This window comes from Pelophylax lessonae (assembly GCF_965119305.1).
Source record: "Pelophylax lessonae genome assembly, chromosome: 8".
Taxonomy (NCBI): domain Eukaryota; kingdom Metazoa; phylum Chordata; class Amphibia; order Anura; family Ranidae; genus Pelophylax; species Pelophylax lessonae.
The window spans coordinates 294,064,753-294,083,539 of record NC_138775.1 but is presented as its reverse complement, the minus strand read 5'-3'; the positions used below and the strand labels follow the sequence as shown (position 1 = coordinate 294,083,539).

The 18,787-nt window shown below is 45.9% G+C and overlaps 1 protein-coding gene across 5 annotated transcripts in view; it reads right to left on the bottom strand.

Moving 5' to 3' along the window:
- ST3GAL3 (ST3 beta-galactoside alpha-2,3-sialyltransferase 3) overlaps positions 1–18,787 on the bottom strand; it is a 742,392-nt gene that overhangs the window by 299,914 nt on the left and 423,691 nt on the right. For all 5 annotated transcript variants that reach the window (XM_082265014.1, XM_082265013.1, XM_082265016.1 and 2 more), the window contains one exon: positions 9,225–9,267. In XM_082265014.1, the coding sequence (XP_082121140.1) occupies positions 9,225–9,267 (43 nt within the window). The remainder of the gene's footprint in view (positions 1–9,224; positions 9,268–18,787) is intronic.

The window sequence follows — 18,787 nt, the reverse complement described above, 5'->3', positions numbered from 1 at the left end:
CGATCGAACATCGCCGATAGCTCAGTTCATGAACGCTCCCCAAGCAGAGAGCTGCTGACTGACACTGGAGCTGGAGCAATGAGCTGTGGAGGGGTGGGGAGTGGCCGGCTCAGGCTCCCAGGGGCTCCCTGAGAGGCAGAGCCGGGTGTTGGTCCAGGCACCTGGCGAATCCCGACTCTGTGGTCGTGATGACGCGGTGCCTAGACCGACATCTGTGACATCAGAAGAGCACGGACTTCAGCCCGCTCTCTGCTGAAAACAGGTCACAGTAGTGCAGAATGAACTGCACTCCTGTGATCCATATGATGGGGAGTGGCCGGCTCAGGCTCTCAGGGACTCTGTGGTCGTGATGACGCGGTGCCTAGACCGACATCTGTGACATCAGAAGAGCACGGATTTCAGCCCGCTCTCTGCTGAAAACAGGTCACAGTAGTGCAGAATGAACTGCACTCCTGTGATCCATATGATGGGGAGTGGCCGGCTCAGGCTCCCAGGGACTTCCTGAGAGGCAGAGCCGGGTGTTGGTCCAGGCACCTGGCGAATCCCGACTCTGTGGTCGTGATGACACGGTGCCTGGACCGACATCTGTGACGTCAGAAGAGCGCGGACTTCAGCCCTCTCTCTGCTGAAAACAGGTCACAGTAGTGCAGAATGAACTGCACTCCTGTGACCCATATGAGATGTACAGCCAAACAAGCTTTGGCTGTACATTTCCTTTAGAGTTGAAGTTTAACCCAAGTCCCATTTTGCCTTCCCTGGCCCCCATTAGGCATACCATTGACATTGTTAAACAAATCCTGTTTTCGCTGCTTATCTTATTACAGACTCAGTGATTTCATCAATGGAGATGCAGCAATGCAGAGAAGATCATCTCTGGTGGGAAGGGTCGCCAGGGTGCAGCACTGAAAAGAGGAAGCTGTGTTATCATGCCCACATGTGATACCGAGTCTCCATGATTGAAAGAACTGAAACCCAATGAATGACAGGGGCAGGCCAGGGACAGTCAGGGGTGCCCAAACGTTTGAGGGCCACTGAAGCGACTTGGTAACTGGTCGTGGGCCACAATGTGCGGAGCGGGCAGAAAGCTCACCAGAAAATCCAAAGGGAATATTAGAATTCTATAGCTCAGTGCAAGTAACTTGTGGATCAGTTTTAAAAGCAGCCCAGTAACCACTGCAGAGGAGATATACCCAAATGTACATGATTTTAGAATATAAACAGGCCTTTATAACCTTACATTCAGAAATCTCTCTTGCTATAGGTATTGCCTGCTGTTGCTCTCCCAGGTGGAGTGCAATTGGTATCACTCCACCTGTGACAGGAGTCAGCGCTATACAGGTAGCATCGGCTTATGTGGCTCTGCTCCATCAGCAGCCATGCTTCCTCTAGCGCTAAGCTCTGAGGGGCGGAGCGAAACATTTGGGGGAGTGGCCAGGCTGTAATCCAGGCTGAGGTTGCCATGCTTACATCAATCTTAGGGACTACACAGATGTGCGGCTATAGTGATCCCTTCCACTTGTACAGGCTCCGCTCAGAACACTGATACTCTGAGATGGCGGGTCAGGAATCCTCGATCTTGGCTTGCCGACCCGCCATTCCAGAGCAGGAAGTCGCGGGCCACATCAGAGGGCTCTTATGTGGCCCGTGGGCCAGTGGTTGGGCACCTCTGGGCTAGATGATGCTAGGCATCCTCCAGTCAAGAAATGAGGTGGGCTCTATCTGAAAATTCTGTTGCACTGGTATAAATATAATTAGTCTTCATAGTAATTTCAAGTATAAAGCAAAGTCCAGAATCAAGTCCCAAAACTATTTTCCAACTGTGAGCTGTAAATCATGAAAGCATCTAACCCGCCTTAGTGCTTCAATTGCCATCACATAAACACCCTTACCAAAATGAGACCTCCTACAAGGAGAGGTCTAATATCGCTTTAGCTGTTGCCAGAAAGGAATTAATTAAAATCCCTTGCACTGGAATGAATGACTGGCTTCACCAACTTTTCAAATCCCTTCAATGAAGCATCCCGTACATAAAGAGGAAGGAGAAGGAAACCTCATAGTAGAGTACTTCCAAAAGGTATTTTAATAAAAACATCCATATACTCACAAGTTAAAAGTCAAAGAAATGCAAGGCAGACCCTTTCGGTTAAATGGAAGGTCCCTCGGATGAGAGGCAGCTATCAATGTGGTTCTCCCACTTGTAACAGGGTGACCCCGTGCCACTCTGTAAAATGGTAGTTTACTCCAGACTTTCTAAGAAGCAAGCACAATAATGGTACAGGTGTGTGCTGGCTTCATATAAGAGCCAGAGTTAGAGCTCAGAGCCCTACCCACCCGAGGAGGTCAGTGTATGAAAGGAGCTGTGAGAGGTGCTGCTATGCACCATGCTGTCCAGGTTGGGACAGACCAAGGCCCAAACCTGAGAGTGAGCCCAGGAGGGACAGAGCTTCTAAGGAGCTGTGAGGAAAGACACAGAGCTGAGGTACAGCGACTGTACATGAACACTGGGATGCGTTTGACAATCAGAAGGACCACTAAGGTATTACTCAGAGCAGTAAAACTGTCACAAGAAAGCCATGAGGCTGAATGTTATGTTCATTACATTGATGGTGATAACCCCCTCTGTGGGAAGACATACCTGTATGAACTTTGAATTTCTTTTAAATAAAAGTGGGCAGGAAAGCCCTGAAAACGATATCTGGCATGGAGTAAACTCACTGTTTTGGCACTACCATTGAGCGAAGAAATCCCGACGTGTCACGCACTCCATAGATTGATCTATACTAGTCCCAACTGTCTGAGAAAATTTGCTAAAATCTGGTCCAATTAAATAGATGCTGAAGGAATCACTGTTTGATAACAACCATTCATAGCCCACCACTGATCCTTTCTGGCCACCACTCGGAATAGATTTAGTTCTTCTAGGCCAGTGTTCAATTTCGAGGCACCCCTATTAGTTTTACATATTGCAGCAGCATCCATACACATAGGACACCCAACATTAGAGATGATTTACTCTTGTAAAGCAAATACACTTTTCCACATTGGTATTGACTAATATTCCAACATTTGCTCTTAATAATTTTCTCTCTACCACGCAGCTAACGTGACCCCAGTGCTGGTAATGAGGGGAATGAGGGGTGGAGAGGGTCAAACAAGGATGCTGTGCAGGTGACAGGCGTCCTCCTTACCAACCAATGATATCAGTGGTTGGTAAGACCAACCAATGATACCAACAGTTGCTAGGACACTGGCAGTTGGCCCGCATGATGCCCAAGGTTGTAATGTTGCACAATGAAAATCTATGGCTTTATGTAACAAACAGATAGGCTTGATCAACCTGCTGGCTTGTACACAGTTGTTGGACAATTTTTAGGCATTTTGTCAAGGCACCCCAGAAGAGCCCAGAAGGCACTGCAGGATGCCTAGGCACCCTGGTTGAAAAAAGGCTGTTCTGGGCAATTTACTGGATATTACTGGGTGTTGCTTTTTGCTTTCTTTTCCCCATCCCCTTCCCGTTTCCTTCCCCCCCCTTTCCTTTTTTTTTCTTTCACCCTAGTACTTCATTGTTCTTGGATGCTATCGCAGTTGCCTTTTGTGAACGTGGACAGGATTTATGTGATAATCTCACTGTATATCCTAATTGTTAAAACCCCAGTGCCTTTTTCATTATCATTCAAATTATTCTGTTGTGCTGGACCTGTACTATGTGTAATAGTCGGCGTGATGACGTCACCACTTGTCTCCATCTGAAACATGTCGCCCTGAAGAACATCTTCAGAAGGTTGCCAGATTTCTATCCGACTTACTGCAGTTTCTAATGCACATTGTGAGAAGCTCAGAATGGGCAGTAAAATCAAAGTAAGTTATTTTAGCCCAGGAGAGGAGCCGGTACAACCGTGGAAGAATCAATGATGACTTTGTTCTACACCCACATAGGGAGTCGTGTTCTGTAGCTAGGCAGAGAGGTGCAGTCTAGGAGAATGATGTCATCAGTTTGCTGCAGGCAGAAGACAGCATTTCTTTATTCTTCTTACCCACGAGACCAGCGCATATTCCCCCTAGCACAGCACCAGAGCACCTAAGCTCAATTCCTTGGGCGCTGCCAGTAATGTGCGTGCAACCCCCCCCCCCCCGCCCCCCCCCCCCATCATAGCGCCAGAGCACATGAGCACCAAGCAGCATATGAGGGTGCAATTTCAGCCAGGAGTGCACATGTTTAGGGGCTTTGCACAGGGCCTTTAGGGAGACCCAGCAAGGCCAACAAGTCACCTTATACATGGAAATGCAATGCATCAAACTATTACTGACTAATTATGCTGCGAAGGCTGCACATAAAAATGGGAAAGGAAACAATAATGATGGAAGGCATGCTGCTACATTTTCTTTTTCATGGAGGGTTTAATAACACTTTAAGGTTGTTTCATGCAGAGGTTGCTGTAACTTTTTACTCAGGGAGCCCAAACTTGTGAATTTACTGCAGCAGAATAAAAAAACTTCACAAGGAACACCTGGGATGTCAGGACCAACACATGAAAGCTGCAGAATTTCCTCAGAATTTACAGCCGGCTATGGGTGAAAGGAAAATATAATAATACCAGTTTTATAGCCAGTAAAGTACATGGTAGCAGCAGAAGGGATGGCTCCTGGAATTTGGGGGGGGGGGGGGGGGAGATCCCTGTCAGAGTTGGGATAAATCATAAGGAATTAGCTCTGGAAAGTCCTGTCTGTTAGATTCACACAGAGAGAAGATTCAGGAAACAGAAGAGACAAATGTGCGGACAGCCATCGCCGACCTGGAGAGCAGAAGCACAGCCAGAGGGAAAAATAATAAAAATGAAAGTTTAGAGTCTCAACGGGTCATGAAAGTTTCTTGCTGGCTATCAACACCTCCTATATGTGATGACACGATATGTCAGCAACTGAATCCTAATAGAACTACTGTATCGAGAGCACGATCTCTGTAATCTAGACCTTTCTATCACTGGAGGATAGAATTCCATGCCTTATTACTCTCGGGGAAAAGTCATTGCTTCTACTGCAAGTCAACCATGGACGAGGAGTAGAGACATCATGGTAGACAACAGTCATATAACAGCTTGCAATAGCTGTCATCCATAGAAATATATGTACTTTTAAAATTCTTTATATGCTCAACATTACGTGGACAACCCACTATGAGTTCAGGAGTTCCCCGTGAAGAGTAATCTTAATCCTGCATCATTCAAAGACTTTGTAGACAATTGTATTCTCCCAACCCTATGGTAACAGTTTGTAGAAGACCCCTTTCTCTTTACACTATATGGCCAAACGTAGATGACAACTTGAGAGATTGAGTTCAGGTATTTCCCGTGAAAGGTACGGTTTATGCTACAGCAACCTTTGGACAATTGTGCTCTTCCAACCTTGTGGTTTGGATTCCAGCACAACTGTGCTTCTATGTATAAAGCCAACTCCATAAAGACATGGTGTGACCAGCTTGGTCTGGAGGAACTTAAGTGTTCTGCACAAAGCCCTGACCTCAACACTACTAAACGCCTTTGGGATTCATTGGAACACCAATGGTGAGCCAGGTCTTCTCCTCCATATCAGTACCTGACCTCAAACCTACAGAACACCTTTGTGATTTATTGGAAAGTCAATTGCAAGCCAGGTCTTTTTGGTGCCCAACGTGGGCCTTGATATAGGAGCCAGGTCTTCTCATCCAAAATCAGTACCTGACCTCACAAATGGGCATAAATTCCCACAGACACTCTCCAAAACTTCGTGGAATGTCCTCCCAAAAGAGTGGAGGTTGTCAAAGCTGCAAAGGGGACCAAATCCACATAATGATCATGGGGGTCAACAACTCCATATTGATGGCCATGGTTTTGGAATGGAAAGTCCAACGAGTTCACGTGATGGTCAGGTGTTGAAACACTTTTGGTTATAATGTAGTGTGCTGCCATGACATACATATGGGTCTAGTGACATCTGCAACATCATGTACTCTGCTGGAAACAGTACAAGAATCTCTGTCACCCGGATATATGTGTAGGATGCTATGCATTTTTTATATACGAGGTGTGACTATTTAATACCCGGAATGCTTGGGGCATAGCACTATAGTGGTGAGTCACACAGCCATTCGCACACTAGCATGTTCTGACATGTTCTAACTTGCACTCCCCTGGCTCACAGACCAGTTGACTCAGTCTTTATGGAGTAGTAGAACAAATAGCATGTGTGCATTGAGCTGTTGGTGGAGAATGAGGGACAGGAATCTGGAGCAGCCGATTAACATCAAATTTTGAGTGAAAGTTGGTAAAATTACAAGTGAAACTTCAGCTCTATTACAAAGGCTTATTGTGAACTTTCAATGAAGAAATCAAATGTTTTTGAATGGCATAGGCAGTTTAGTAAAAAGGCAGGAAGATGTCCACAATGACGCAAGAAGTGGGCAGCCAAAATTGAAAAAGACAGATGCGAATGTGGACAAAATGCGAACCCTTATATGCTCAGATCAAAGATTGATGACAGAAAAATGAAACATTAACAGGGAAACGGTGCAGAAGGCAGCTTCCAACAGAGGATTTGGGAATGAGAAACCTGGCGTTCAACAGCCAAGCCGTCAAAGCCAGCGACTGTAAAGCAGGGTGGAAGATTGGTCCTTGGGACAGCAGATCCTCCCTGAGAGGAAGCTTTCAAGGAATGTGTGGGACCAGCAAGGAATGTGTGGGACCAGCCGCACCAGCTCGAAGTACCTAGCCCAGCAAGGCCAGTCCAGAGCCACTAAGATGACCGGAATCCCTTCTGCCTCAATCCTGCGTAGAAATATTGGCAGAAGCTTGAGAGGAGGAAAGACGTAAATCAGACGATACTGACCCCACGGGGCTACCAACGTGTCTATGGCATCCGCCAGAGGATCATGTGACCGAGCCACAAACCTCTGTACCTTTCTGTTGACCCGGGATGCCAACAGATCTACCTCGGGAATGCCCCACCGGAGACACAACTGATAATAAAAACACCTCCGGATGAAGGGACCACTCCCCTTGGTCCAACGCCTGCTCACTGAGGTAATCCACCTGCCAGTTTTCCACCTAGTTAATGTGTACGACGGAGAGGGCTGGAACAAACTGTTCTGCCCACCCTAGAATGACAGCTACCTCCAGAGCCGCCAGGCCACTTCTTGTGCCCCCCTGGTGATTGACATAAGCCACAGCCGTAGCATTGTCCGATTGAATGCGCACTGGACATCCCTGAAGATGATCTGTCCAATGTTCAAGGCACAGTCTGATCGCTCAGAGTTCCAAGACATTGATCGGTAGTCTGGACTCTTCCAGTGTCCAGATCCCCTGAGCAGAATTTTTGCCAAGGACGCCTCCCCAGCCGGACAGGCTGACATCCATGGTGACCACTATCAAATCCAAGGGGAGGAAGGATTTACCCAGCTGAAGCACCAGAGAACTAAGCCACCAAATCAGGGACTCCTTTGTTCCCCGGCTCAGCCGGATCTAATTGTCCAGAGACTGCGGAGTCTTGTCCCATTTGGCCAGAATCTCCCTTTGCAGGGACCTCGTATGGAACTGTGCAAACGGAACTGCCTCAAAGGTAGACACCATCAGGCCCAGCACCCGCATGCAAGTCAGGAGGGATGACCATCTGCTGGACAGCAGGAGACAAATCGCAGCCTGCAGTTTCTGGAGTTTGTCCAGAGGAAAGAGCACTCTGGCTAAGGCCGAGTCCAGAGACAGACCCAGAAAGTCCAGCTTTGTGGACGGAACCAGAGCAGACTTTTGAAAATCCAGAATCCAGCTGAGCTCCCTCAGAGTTCTTATGGCGATTTCCAGGTTTTCCACCAGAGCAGTAGGAGACTCCGCTCACAGAAAGAGGTCGTCCAAGTAGCCCAGTATCGTGATTCCCGCTAGCATAACAATGATAGCACCGGGGCTAACACTTTTGTGAAGACCCGAGGAGCAGAGACGAGACCAAAGGGTAACGCCACAAACTGATAATGCTCCTCTCCCACGGCAAAGCGGAGAAAGCACTGGTGACTGGCACATATTGGAATGTGAAGGAAAGCATCCTTGATGTCGATAGAGGCAAGAAAATCCCCCCTGATGCAGGTATGCCACCACCATGCGAATGGACTCCATTCTGAACTTCTGCAAACCGCACAAAGCAGTTCAGCGCCTTAAGGTCCAGAAATGGACGCACCTTGCCTTCCTTGGGAACTGTAAACAGGTTTGAGTAAAAACCCTGAAAAGGTTCTGATGTCGGAACCGGGACAATCACCCCTTGAAGTAACAGGTCTTGTACCGCCCCAAACAGACCCTGTAAGCGGTCCGGGGACAGGCGCAAATTGGAAGGAAAGAACATTGCCGGGGGGTAAGAGCGAAACTCGATCTTGTAGCCAGACTGTGTGACATTGTGGACCCACTTGTCTTGTACCAGGGAAGTCCACGGGTCCAGAAACCAGCGAAGACGTCCCCCCACCCCCGATATGGGTGAGGGTCTACCATTATGCTGAAGGAGCCTTGTCCGCAGGTCTGGATAAGTCAGATCTCGACTTGCTAGACCAAGTTCGCTTGGATACACCAGAGGAGGCCCTGACTGCTTTGATACCTTGTCAGTCACCCCTGAAGGACGAAAAAACTTCTTATGAGTCAAGAAGGATGGCCAACGTCTACGACGAGGGTCCTTGCCCTTAGTAGCCTGCAGAAGAAAGGTACTTTTCCCCCCTGTGAGACCCTTATGATGGTCTGGTCTGCAGACCATCATTTGAGCTAAAAAATACACAGAAGGACCACTGCTGAAACAGAGAGCCTAGCAACTAGGGGAGCCGCATCCAAAGAGGCATCACAGATAAACTGCAGCCCCTGGACCAACTGGTCCGCCAGCTCAGCAAAGGCAGTTGGGAGCTGCACCCCCTCCTGGTTACAGAAAAAAAGCTTAGCCCACTTGGTCAGCGTTTGCCAAGTGTCCTACTCCTGTAGGGGCCGTATAACCCAATGATTAAGAAAATCAGGAGCTGTGTCCGTCAATGAACGAAAGAGAAACATGATCACATTTCATTGCTGCCAAGTTATAGTAAGTTTGTACAGAGGAGGACTCTATAGATTAGTATATTATTTAATGTTATGGCTCAGGTGGAATTCACTATGTAAATATTCATATACAGACATATATTCAGCGTAAAATGATAACAAGGCTAAATAAAGGGAAGAATGTCTCTTGTTACTTACAGTTTAGAGTCCAATTTAAGCAGGAATCCCAGGCGGTCATATTCTGTAGGAAGAAAGAACAGAATGTTAATATCACAGGTTAAGGTTTTAAGAGGAAATGAGAAGAAATAGTCAATTGTTCCATTGTTTTTAATTTGAGGAAAATACTATTCAATACAAAAGAATATAATGTACTAGGCTAGCATTGCAGAATTTGTATTCAAGTAATTTTTAAAGGTTTTGTACTCTGTGATTTATTTTTTATTGGAAATTTGTAGTTTAGCATTTAGAGCAGGGGTGTCCAACTCAATTTCGGGGGCCACATCAGCAGTACGGTTGCCCTCAAAGGGCCAGTTGTATCTGGGGTGCACTATGTACAGAGTTAAGGATTATGCTACATACAGAGTGCAGTGTTCAGGAGTGTGCTATGTACAGAGTGCATGGTTTAGGAGTGAACTACCTACAGAGTGCAGTGTTCAGGAGTGCGCTACGTACAGAGTGTAGAGTTCAGGAGTGCATTACATACAGAGTGCAGAGTGCAGGAGTGCGCTAAATACAGAGTGCAGAGTTCAGGAGTGCGCTACGTATAGAGTGTAGAGTTCAGGAGTGCATTACATACAGAGTTCAGGAGTGCGCTACATACAGAGTGAAGAGTTCAGGAGTGCGTAACATACAAAGTGCAGAGTTCAGGAGTGCGTAACATACAAAGTACAGAGTTGAGGAGTGCGCTACGTACGAAGTGCAGGGTTGAGGAGTGCGTTAAATACAGAGTGCATCGTTCAGGAGTGTGCTACGTAGAGAGTGAAGTTCCAGGGGTGCCTTATAGACAGAGTGCAGAGTTCAGGGGTGCGCTATGTAAAGAATGCAGACTTTAGGGGTGCACTATGCACAGTGTGCAACTTCAATTCCCCCCCCCAAAGCTTCCTCGCATTTCTCTCTCCTACCTGGTCTGGCTCTAGCACTTCCCTGTGTAGGCAGCTCTGCCTCGCCTTGCAAGGAGATTGTTCTCTGCCTCAGATTCTTGGGATCTGTCCCCTATGTGAATGCATGCAGGGATCTGTTCGTTTCAGGAGTAGCTGAAGAGCAAAGTTGTCCCTTGTATACACAGAAAGCTTTTGTGTTTACAAGTGACAGTGGAGAGCGGGAGCGAAGGGTGAAAACCAGAGGTGGTGGAATGGAGTTCCGCTACGTTTTGGCTGCAAAACTAGATGCGAGGGCCACATGACAAGGCCTGGCGGGCAGTATTTGGCCCGCGGGCCTTGTGTTTGACATATGTGAACTAGAGGAAGGGTTGAATAGCTACCATTATCGTTATGTCCAACTACTTAACCTTTTGCCCTCCAGAAGATTTCACCTCCTTCATGACCGGGGTATTTTTCACTATTCAGCACTTAGGTACTTTAACTGGCAATTGTGCAGTCATGTAACACTATACCCAAATTGGATTTATATAAATGTTTTTTTTACACACAAATAGAGTTTACTTTTGGTAGTATTTGGCCACTGGGTTTTTTTATTTTTAATAATATATACCAAAAAAGACTGAACATTCTGAAAGAAAAAAACAATATTTTCTACATTCTGTAAGGCTAGGTTCACATCTGTGCGGGTGGTGCCGCTGTGTGACCTGCACAAATACCAGCAGCCACAACCACCCATCCAGAAATGTGGGACCCGCGGGCGGGTGCCAATAATACTACTGACTTTCCGCCCGCACTGGAAATGGCACTTATACTGGGAGCCTTGGTTCCCGTGCAGACTGATATTTCAAAAATAGTGCAGGGACTTCTCTCCTGCTTGTCCGGGGTGCCGCCAAACACACTTGGATGCTCTCAGCTGGGTTCAGACCGGAAGTGACAGATGATGATGACACCTCACTGACACCACATGTCCCCTCTGGAGTCACAGTGATAGTCTCTCTCCATGTCAGGTGGTCCTTTCGGTCCCCTCCAGTCCAAACAGCACTGACTGTCCTGCTCCCAGGTTGCCTTGCTCCTGTCCCGCAGACCCGCGCATGAGGCTCTGGTAGCGTCGCTCGTCTCCCTTACACCCTGGCATCATGCTCGCGCACCGCCACACCCGTCCTCGGCCAGCCCTGCCTGAGCACACTGTAGTAGGCACTCCGCTGGCTCCAGACCGAAACTGTGCATGCGCAGTTCCAAGCCGAGAGCCACAGCCATATTTTGTACGGGCACCTTTTCCTGTCACCGGCATTTACTGGCAGGAGAAAAGTGCCCATTTTTACTGGCTGCCAGTAAAAATACTGACGGTTGGCAACACTGATTTGGAGATATGCAATAATTGTAAATTCTCTTGAATATTCTCAGTAAAGGCAAAGGATTTGCATAGGTAAAAGTCTGGTAATCTCTGAAATGTGGCTTTGGTCCATCTGGCAGCCAACAGAATATGCTAAATTATTTGGGAAAAAAAAGGACTTGTGGTAGATGATTAGGCTGAGCAATATTCTATTATGTTAATCCTGAGTTTGATACTTATGGGGTTTTCTACATCCTAAATAAAATAAATGAGCTGAACCTCAAAATAGGGAGTAGACCACCCACACTGAAATAGCCATGGAAACACAGAGGAGAGATCAAGGAATGAATCGCGATCATTTGGGAGTAAAATGCCTTCAAAGATTTTGTCTTAAGCTTTTATTTAGAGTTCCGGGACCAATCCCTCCTTTTGGAATACATACTATATACCGTTTTCCTTCCCCCTTCTACCCGTCTTTCTTTTTACCTTTCTTACACTTTACTTTTGCCTTCTTAGGGACATACTGTATTATATCTGTGTTAAATATATGTTATTTTTTAAATATTTGTGATATTATGACAAGCCATGTCTTCAGTCATTTTGTGTTTTCATTTCCTGTATGATCCTGGTGCCCAACCTGAGGCCCCTGGGCCACATGCAGCACTTTAACTTTTAAAGTGGAGCCCTTGGACCACAGCAGTCAGTAGAGGGAACATCTGAGATTTGAAAAGGGCCCCTTAATAGTAGTAAAGTCTAGCAGTTTTATGCAACATGGCCGTGGTCTCTGACGGTCTCCTATTGCATGACTTCAGTCTCTAGCCACTCCAGTAGTCTGTGAAAGGATTCTGTATTATTACATGCAATAAATATTAGGGGTCGACCGATTATCGGGGGCCGATATGCACTTTCCCTGATATATCGGAACTGGCCCCTGAAGTTACTGATATTGCCAATATTTCGGGAAAGTGCTTGTACCAGAGTGATGCCTGCAGCTAGAGGCATCACCCCAGTACCGGCGTCCATAGCCGATGGTCGGCTGTCTTTTAATGACAACCGATGCGGCTGAGAAGCCGCTCGGCTGTCATTACAAGGAGCGGGAGGGGACGGCCCCCCCTCCCTCCGCCTTCCACGGCTCGTCTTCCGTCCCACCGGGAGACCCGGGCATTCTACCTGCACGGCCGCCGAAGAGAAGACCCGATCAAAGCCACATTCGGCTCTGATCGGGTATCCATATAAAAAAAACGGTAGTGATGTCATGACATCACTTCCGGGTACTTGGCGGCAAATTTAAAAAAATGCGAGCATTCAAAACAGCCAAACTTGCTTGTTTTGAATGCTTTTAAGTGCAGAGGAGGGGTTTGGGGGACTTTTAGACCCCTAGATCCCTCCACCAGAGTACCTGTGAAAAACAAAAACAAAAAAAAAACATTTTTTTTAAATGTCCGAAAATATCGGCCAATATTGATCTTACTGGCCAGTGGCCAGGAAGAGGCAGAAGACACACGGCGGCTGGAGGAGGATAGCGGCTCAGCCATCCAGCACTCCCCGACTCCCGACAGGAGGAAGGAGGTGAGGAGGTAAGGAAGCAGGGGGGGGGGGAGGAGGAATGTGTCGCCTGACTGACCCGACCGACCGACCAAATTACCGAGCACCAACCGCCACTGGGTGAGGAGCAGTCATTGCTCATGCAGCTGGTGAAACGGTGTGGGGATTTTAAATCCCTGCTCTTTTTCCCCTTAGAGCGTCCAGGACATACCAGAACCATTCTAATTGGTCAGTCCTGGCATATGACCTCTTTGACTAATCGGAATAGCTTTGATCTGTTCCAGAAGCCCTACAGAAAGAAAAGGAAGAAGAGTTGGGATTTTTCATGTAGTGTATGGCCAGCATTAGGCTCAGATCACAATGGGGCGACTTGTCAAGCGACTTACAGTCGCTCCATTCAGTGGAAAGTAAGCGTTCCAACCGACTCAATGAGAGCAGATTCAGGACACCAGAGATAAAGACACCCTATACCAAGACAGGCGGTACTCCCAAAGCACTTCCAATATACTCCAAGCAGATCCTCCTTTAATTTCACTGAGACTGGGGATGGAGCTACTTTAGCCTGCTTTTAGCCGCACATGCTGTAATTGTATTGGAGAGAACTGCTGCGCATTGCAGTCCATCAGAGGAACTGGGGTTCCTGAGAACATCCATGCGCAACTACCTTTCTGAGGTTACTGTACATGACAGGGACAGTGCATCCTCGGCAAGGTTGTCTGTACTTGCTAAAAATTATCATAATAAACAAGCAAAAAATTGGGGGAGCAAACCCTGAACATGTATATCTAAAGCCGGTGCAGCTATGGACCAAGCGACATGTATATTAAAAAAGAATAGCGCACACATGCAAAAGAAATGACTATCAAATATGGAGACAATCCATAAATAAAAATGGGGATTTGGTCCCACCATATGGCCATATCGTGCTCAAGCCCACCACTGCGTCAAAGTACCCCATTATCAGTGGGTTCTACACTATCCATAAAAAAGGGGTGAATCCAGCCTCTCTAACCCTTGGAGACAACGCTGGGAGAGATGTGCTAATGCACTACAGGGGACTCCTCCTATATCTACTTGATAGTGGACACTGATAGAGTACAGGTGTGTGTGGGGGATGGGGTGCTCAACCTCAGAAGTCTGGTCAGACCGAATACATAATAAACAAGCAAAAAATTGGGGGACTAAATCCCCATTTTTATTTATGGATTGTCTCCATATTTGATAGTCATTTCTTTTGCATGTGTGCGCTATTCTTTTTTTAATATACATGTTGCTTGGTCCATAGCTGCACCGGCTTTAGATATACATGTTCAGGGTTTGCTCCCCCATTTTTTGCTTGTTTATTAAAAATTATCAATGCCTGAAAGCAGAAAACGAATGCAGTCACCACATCTAAAGACTGGAGTCCATCCCCAGTCTCAGTGAAATTAAAGGAGGATCTGCTTGGAGTATATTGGAAGTGCTTTGGGAGTACCGCCTGTCTTGGTATCGGGTGCAGAGTTGTATAAAGTACTCAAAACCCATACTTGAGTAAAAGTACAAGTGCTCGATCAAAAAGTGACTTGAGTAGAAGTGGAAGTGCTCGATCAAAAAGTGACTTGATTAGAAGTACTAAAGTATTCAACATTTTTTGTACTTAAGTATTGCAAGTAGTTTTTTTCTAATTTTTGCTACTCAAGTACTGAAAGTAAAAGTACCAGTAGTTTTGAAAAAAAATTACTACTCAAGTACTGAAAGTAAAAGTACAAGTACTGTGTTATGTAGTTATTATAGAAAGAAGTCAAAAGTTCGAACATCATATTGTTTTTTATTATTTCAAATGCAGCTTTTATTTATACATACAGTAGCTTTTATTTTCGTATGTGCTGATAATACATATGTTTTGAGCTTCATGAAACCTGCCATCTACTGTTCTGGCAGTGGTCATTTTTATAATTGTAACGAGTAACTATGCAGCACAAAAAAAAAAAATATTGGAGTAGAAGTATTGAAATCATTGAAAAAATGTAGTGAAGTAAAAGTGGAAGTAGGAGAAAAAAATTCTACTCCAGGAAAGTACAGATACCGCCTTTCGGTACTTAAGTACAGTAGTGAAGTAGTTCTACTTATGGCGCTTTTCCACTGCATGGAACCGTACCGGTTCGGCACGCTTTTGTGCTTTTCCACTGCGGTACCGCATGGTATAGGGTCGGAATGGTTCTGTACGGTATGGTATAGGTTTGCTTTTCCACTGCATGGAACCGAAAGGTACGGTACGGTACGGTACGGCTCTGAAAAAACAGTACCTACTCGATTGTGGTTCCAACAGGTACCAAACTGGTACCATATCCCACAATCCTTTGCATGCAGTCACTACTAGCCACTGATTGGTCAGAGAATCACACCCACCCCGTTGTTATCCCACCCACTTAACTTTAGTACTACCGCAGTGGAAAAGCAAACCGGGCCAAGCAGGGCCGAGTAGAGCCGAGCCGGTACTAGCCGGTACTTGCAGTGGAAAAGTGCCATTAGTTACTATACATCTCTGATCGGGTGTCTTTATCTCTGGTGTCCTGAATCTGCTCTCATTGACCCCCTGTAATTTAAGGGGTCCATGTAATCCGGTAAGCCTTGATTGCACACCGGGTGATCCTATATATTTGGTGGAGGTATATACAACGTATCCAGTGCTGATATTACTGTCACCATCAAAATTCCTATTTAAATTGGACATTCATTGCTATCACTATGGACTATTCATTTAATTTGTTCTAGTCAATGGACTTATGATTGCATATGATTTACATTTTAATTTATTTATTTATTGTTGCACTAATATATATATAATATAATTCCTTGCTAAAGAACATTTTTGTTTTATCAAGTTGTTATGGGTAACGTTCTGCTTTAATTTGTGTCTTCTACAATCTCTTATTTTATATTCAGCTTTAGAAACTACCCTACCAGTATGTTTTCTGGTTGTGGTAGCAAAGCGCTACCTATAGAAGACTCTCACAGATACAAGGAGGAGAACAAACAAACTCAAGTGGAGGTCCAAGCTCTGCTCCTGGGATGAGAGAAATGTATGTGACATCTAGAGAAGCCAACGTGAGCCATTTTGAAGAAGAAAATGGTTGAAAGGCCCAGAAAGCATAACAAAACCGGAGTCACGTTCCCCTCCTCAGTCTGCCCATCAGTCAAAGCTTTCTGGGAAATATCGCTCAATAAATGTTTATGTAGAGATAACATTACCCATCATTTATGAAATGTACATTTCACATGCAGACTAAGAATAGGGCCAATAATTCTGTATATTAAACCAGGAATGAACAAACTTCCTGGGCCCCACGACCTGCGCTGCTGGTTGGGTTATATGGGAGATATACATTCTGAGCAACCTCAGGACCAACGCAACGTGCTCACCCAACTGGCCAGCCATAGCGTGGGAAGTGGGTTTCCATACACCGTGTCCGCTCTTCTCAGAAGTTGGAGTTGACAATTACAAATGTAATGACCAAGTTATACAAGATGAATGTTTAAATAGACGTTGGTGGGAAGCAATAAATGTCTGATGAGTGTTTAGTTAGCGCAGAGTGGAAAGATATGGAAGGGTTGTACCAGAGGCGTAACTAGAACCTTCAGGGCCCCGATGCAAGAAACCATGAAGGGCCCCCCAGACCCCTGGCCGGGGCCCTTCCCTTCAAGCCCGGGGCTCTTCCCACTAATCTTGGGGCTCTTTAATCTCATTGCATGGCCTTTTATTATGGTCCCGCATCAGGATCCTTTCACAAGTTCTGCAGTGGGCCCCCTTCCTGCAATCTTGGGGCCTCCCCACAGTGGTGAAATGCCAGGGCCCGGTCGCAAGTGTGACCTTTGAGATCCTAGAAGTTCACCCACTGGTTTGCTACCGGGCCCCCTGGAGCATGGGGCCCGGTAGCGATTGCAACCCCTGCAACCCCTGTAGTTACGCCCCTGGGTTGTACGCTATGAGTCGCCATGAACGAAGAACAAGGGTTCCCATAATCTGCGGGGGTCTGATATATAGCCGACATTTTACGGGGCATCAAAAATATTCCCGGATTTCTGACCCTCAGCGGTCAAGTACTTAACATCAACAAAGAAGCTTTGAATTCCAGCTAGGGCCCCCCACCAAAGTTTACCTCTCATCTAGCAAATCGCTGGATTAACTACACTAAAAGCTCCAAATATTCACCTAAATCTATGATTATCTGATGCGTCGGGTCCCAAGTCTTCTATCTTCTGGACTGAAGAGTGGTGGGTCTTTTTTTGGGTAACCATGCCACTGTCTGGGTAATGTGCCCAGCAGCAGAGGCAATGCTATCAATCTAGAAATCAACAGGCAGACAGTGAATATAGTGACTCAAAATTCAAGCTTCCATCCTGTTGTAGTGCAAGCAGACGCAGCCTACATGAAAATGGCAACTCTGCTCAAAATTCAGGAGCAGCACATCAGCACTGTTACCACAAAGGAGCTGTATGGAGGTGGACTTCATTGGCAAGCTAACAGGTATTTGTGGAACTTTGCAGGGGGAGTAAGGCATAACTGTAAGTGCAGATAGAAATTCTGAGAATTTACTGAAACTGTACCAGACAGAATCTGGAGTAGCGGGGTATGGTAACCAATCGGCTTAAATCTTTGGCGTGTTAAGTCAAGGTTTGAAAATGAAAGCTAGAACCTGACTGGTTGCCATGCGTAGCTGGTCTACATTCTGTTTACTCTAGTCTTAGTTTAGTTTTACTCTAGTCTTAAGCCTCGTACACATGCAACGATTATCGGCCGACCGATCGTCTGACTTTTGTCCAGAGTTGTGTTTTGTTGGTTGGAATGTGCCTAGACTGCACACGAATTTTCTCGGCCAACAAAAATCTACTTCAGAAGTGATGTCATGTGCTGGTTTACTTTCCGTGTGTTTTTTCTTCTCTGAGCATGCCCAGTCTTGCTCATCAGATTTTTGTCTCCCGAAATCTGTACTGACTGACGGAAAATCGGCCGTTGTGTTGACGGCCAACAAAAATTTTATAGCCTGCACACCAGAGTCTGTTGTCGAAAGCATCATACTAACAAGCCGAAAATCGGCCGATCGGACGTTGGTCGAAAATTCCCGGCCAATAATCGATGCGTGTGTACGAGGTATTAGTCCTGATTTTTTTTTTTTTTTTAGACCAGATACATCATAAATATAGAGCCATGTATCCAACTGTCCATCCAGAGCCTTTGGTTTATAGACCAGATACATCCTAAATATAGAACCATTTATCCACCTGTCCATCCAGAGCCTCTGGTTTATAGACCAAAAACACCCTAAATATAGAACCATTTATCCAACTTTCCATCCAGAGCCTCTGGTTTATAGACCAGATACACGCTAAATAAAGAGCCATTTATCCAACTGTCCATCCAGAGCCTTTGGATTATAGACCAGATACATCCTAAATATAGAGCCATTTATCCAACTGTTCATGCAGAGCCTCTGGTTTATAGACCAGATACATCCTAAATATAGAACCATTTATCCAACTGTCTATCCACAGCATTTGGCTGTCCATCCAGAGCCTCTGGTTTATAGACCAGATACATTCTAAATATAGAGCCATTTATCCAACTGTCCATCCAGAGCCTTTGGTTTATAGACCAAAAACATCCTAAATATAGAGCCATTTATCCAACTGTCCATCCAGAGCCTTTGGTTTATAGACCAGATACATCCTAAATATAGAACCATGTATCCAACTGTCCATCCACAGCATCTGGCTTATAGCCATTATAGCCCAGATAGACCCTA